This window comes from Rhagoletis pomonella, unplaced genomic scaffold (genome assembly GCF_013731165.1).
Source record: "Rhagoletis pomonella isolate Grant_MI unplaced genomic scaffold, Rhpom_1.0 Rhpom_scaffold_06798, whole genome shotgun sequence".
NCBI lineage: Eukaryota > Metazoa > Arthropoda > Insecta > Diptera > Tephritidae > Rhagoletis > Rhagoletis pomonella.
The window spans coordinates 2,500-5,507 of record NW_023465329.1 but is presented as its reverse complement, the minus strand read 5'-3'; the positions used below and the strand labels follow the sequence as shown (position 1 = coordinate 5,507).

Sequence of the window (3,008 nt, the reverse complement as noted above, 5' to 3'; positions counted from 1 at the left end):
TCTTGTTTTATTTTATTTCCATTTGGTTCATCAACGTAAACAAGTATTGTCTATTTCTTTAAAACAGCAAAACCGGGTGCAGGAGCGGCAACAACTGGAGCAGCAGCATAGGCAGCATAAGCAGCTGGGTAGGCGGCAGAGTGGGCAATCGAATGAGCCGAATAGCTGCTGGCATAGGGAGCAATGTAGGGCGCATAACCGGCGGTGTAGGCCACTGGCGCAGCATAGGCGGCGGCAGCAACTGGAGCGGTGTACGCAAGAGCAGCTGGGGCAGCTAATAGACTGGGCTTAGCAGCACCGAAGGCAACAGCGAAGATAGCCAAGAAGCAGACAGCAAACTATATAAAAAGAGAGAAAAAATAATTTCGTCAAAATAGTGTTTCGTAGCAAATAAAGGTTACTTACTGCTGAACTCACCAGTTTGAACATTTTGAGAGTTTTGGTTTTTTGTTCCGAAGAATATACTTCTTTGCGAATGAAGAGGTTTAGGAGTTGTGATTTCAATTGTAAACAAACCACTTGCATTTATACCCAGCTCATTTTTTAAACACTATACTATATGAGCCCTAAAGGACCTTGAAGAAGTTACAGTTATGTAGCACACATATTAAATAGCCCAATAACTGCGCCTGCTTTGTAAGTGCGTTTGGTTTAAAATAAGCGTGACGCTTTAAAGTCATATAGCCAATAACGGTGCGTTGTTAATCTTTTCGTTTGCTTAGTTTTCTTGACACGAACTTGCATAAAGTTAAGACAATCGCACAATGGAGAAGTTGTCACAGTTTCTATAAGTTTTGCATTTCTTAGCTTAGTTTACAATGGAGTAAAAAAGCTGATGAAATTGAAACGCTGCTACGATGTAATATAAAAACGAGAATAGGAGCAGATTTTTTAGTTTGAAGAAAATATTTTCCACGGCCTTTTTCGGCAAAACTTCGAATGGGTTTCTGTTATGTAACTAAATGCAGCACAACAGTTCAGGAAATACGAACATTCATTTAATTTGAAATTTTTTGTTGCTTTGACACGTGCACATACATATGTACATACGTTTAACAAGTTAGTATTAGCACTGACTTAACAAGAAATAAGGCATTAACTCCTATGCTCCTTTCCTTAATACTAAGTATTAGCCTACATTGGAACTTCCTCTTCTCAAAAATGTTCAATATGTAGCTCATGTCAATATCTGTCAACAGGAGAAATTGGTTCCTTGTATTCCAGGAATCTCATGCCCCTTACTGTGTGTTAGCAATCACACATTACTTGGAATTAAGTAGAGGAGTTCAGCATTCATTGTCGAGTGTGAGTGGCTTTTCTTAGTATGCATTGATGAAGCAAAATAATACTTTCTGGGATCAATATTACAGTTTGTTTGATAGGAAATAACAGGTGTGTGGTGACCAATACAAATGGACTCTATCGGAAGCATGCAGCTGGATATGTATGTATACTTTTCTTCAAGGAAAACTCTCCCTTACAATCACTACTATGCTCGATGCGAAAAAAAGGGCCGAAATAGCCGGTTAAGCTCTAGACTTGTATTTTTAAACCATTGCAAAATTTTAATTTTTTTATTTTTATTTTTTTTCGATCAAGAATAGTTATTCGATTATAATCGATAACAATCTTCACCATTATTTTACATAAAAAAATTTTAAGCTAAAGCTTTTACCACGGTTAATACGTCTTGTGAATCCCCTATATCTATATGCATGTAGTTCTTCACTATAAAACTGGAAATAAAAACTTTAGCCAACATTTTTATTTCAAAGGATATATTTTTGATATTTGTTTCCGTGAATTTAATGGCTTCCTGGCGGCATAAAATGTACTTTATAGAGAAATCTTGTTTCAATTCTTTTTGATGGATAAATTACGTTTACAAAAAATATCAAACACATTCACTTGCAGACAAGGAATTTTTCAGTTTTTGCCCACTTATGCGGCACTGTGTGTCGTGACGGCTACCCCTTTCATCGAGGGACGTGACGGCCAGGCATATAACATTCAAAACTGCTGCTAAACTCAACTCCTTCTGGACGAATTGACTATTTACTCGGATCTGTACTTAGAGACGAATTTCGAAGCCATTATAAAAGTCGATTAATAGCGGGAGCGCAAAGGATGGCTGACTTGGTGTATGTGTATTAGGGTGGCCCAAAATGAGTAAAGTCGGCATTTTAATGTTCTCACCCCCTAGGACTGTTCTATATCGAACAAATATACCACTTTTTTATTTTTTTTATTATTTATTTAGAGGTCGCTCAAAGCGCTCAAAGTTTTCCATGTATTTTATATGGAGAAGAAACAACTTTTCGTACAAATGGTATAGAATACCCGAAAATCTATAATTTTCGATCGCAAAACTCTGATTTTCTTCAGAAGACTACCAATTACAATGCCCGATTGTTTATTTAATAATTTTTTAATACTAAAGATTTTTTATTTATCCCCATTGCGTGATCAGTTACTATGAAAAACTGGTTAAATAAATAATTGTGTAGTATAATTGGGAATATTTTGAAGAGAAACAGAGTTTGCGAATCGAAAAATATTGATTTCAAGAATATAAAATACATGAAAAACTTTAAGTGCTTTGAGCGACCCCTACATATTTTTTATTTCGAAATAAAAAAATAACGGTATATTTTTTGGGTATAGAACAATCCTAGGGGGTGAGAGCATAAAAATTCCGACTTTCACATGCATTTTTGGACCCCCCTAATATGCATACAAATGGGCCCAAAATGGGCAATGGTCGCACTGAGCCAAAATCACAATGGTTTTGCAACCAAGTTATTGTTAGTTTTTTTTTCATGGTAAATAATTCGATTGTAAAAAATCTGATTCAAGTTGAACATTTGTATGACTGCCTGTAGCTAAACGCGCAGAGATGCTTGTTATTTCATAGCTTCCGGCAGGTTTCGGTTCGAATGCCGTCAGTAGCAACATATAACTTTTTTATTTTATTTATTTTTTGGGTTTTTTTAATTACAAAAAAACAT

At 35.8% G+C, this 3,008-nt stretch overlaps 1 protein-coding gene across 2 annotated transcripts; it reads right to left on the bottom strand.

Annotated features, from left to right (window-relative positions):
• LOC118755609 (pupal cuticle protein C1B-like) lies at positions 1 to 583 on the bottom strand. Of its 2 annotated transcripts, none has more exons than XM_036490435.1 (2): positions 406 to 583; positions 1 to 338 (listed from the first exon to the last, which is right to left on the bottom strand). In XM_036490435.1, the coding sequence occupies exons 1-2, from the start codon at positions 523 to 525 to the stop codon at positions 51 to 53; spliced, it is 408 nt and encodes a 135-aa protein (XP_036346328.1). In that variant the 5' UTR covers positions 526 to 583; the 3' UTR covers positions 1 to 50. The 2 variants fall into 2 exon arrangements, with proteins under 2 accessions (XP_036346328.1, XP_036346329.1); XM_036490436.1 differs by having other exon boundaries at positions 418 to 574.
• Positions 584 to 3,008: the final 2,425 nt, after the last annotated feature.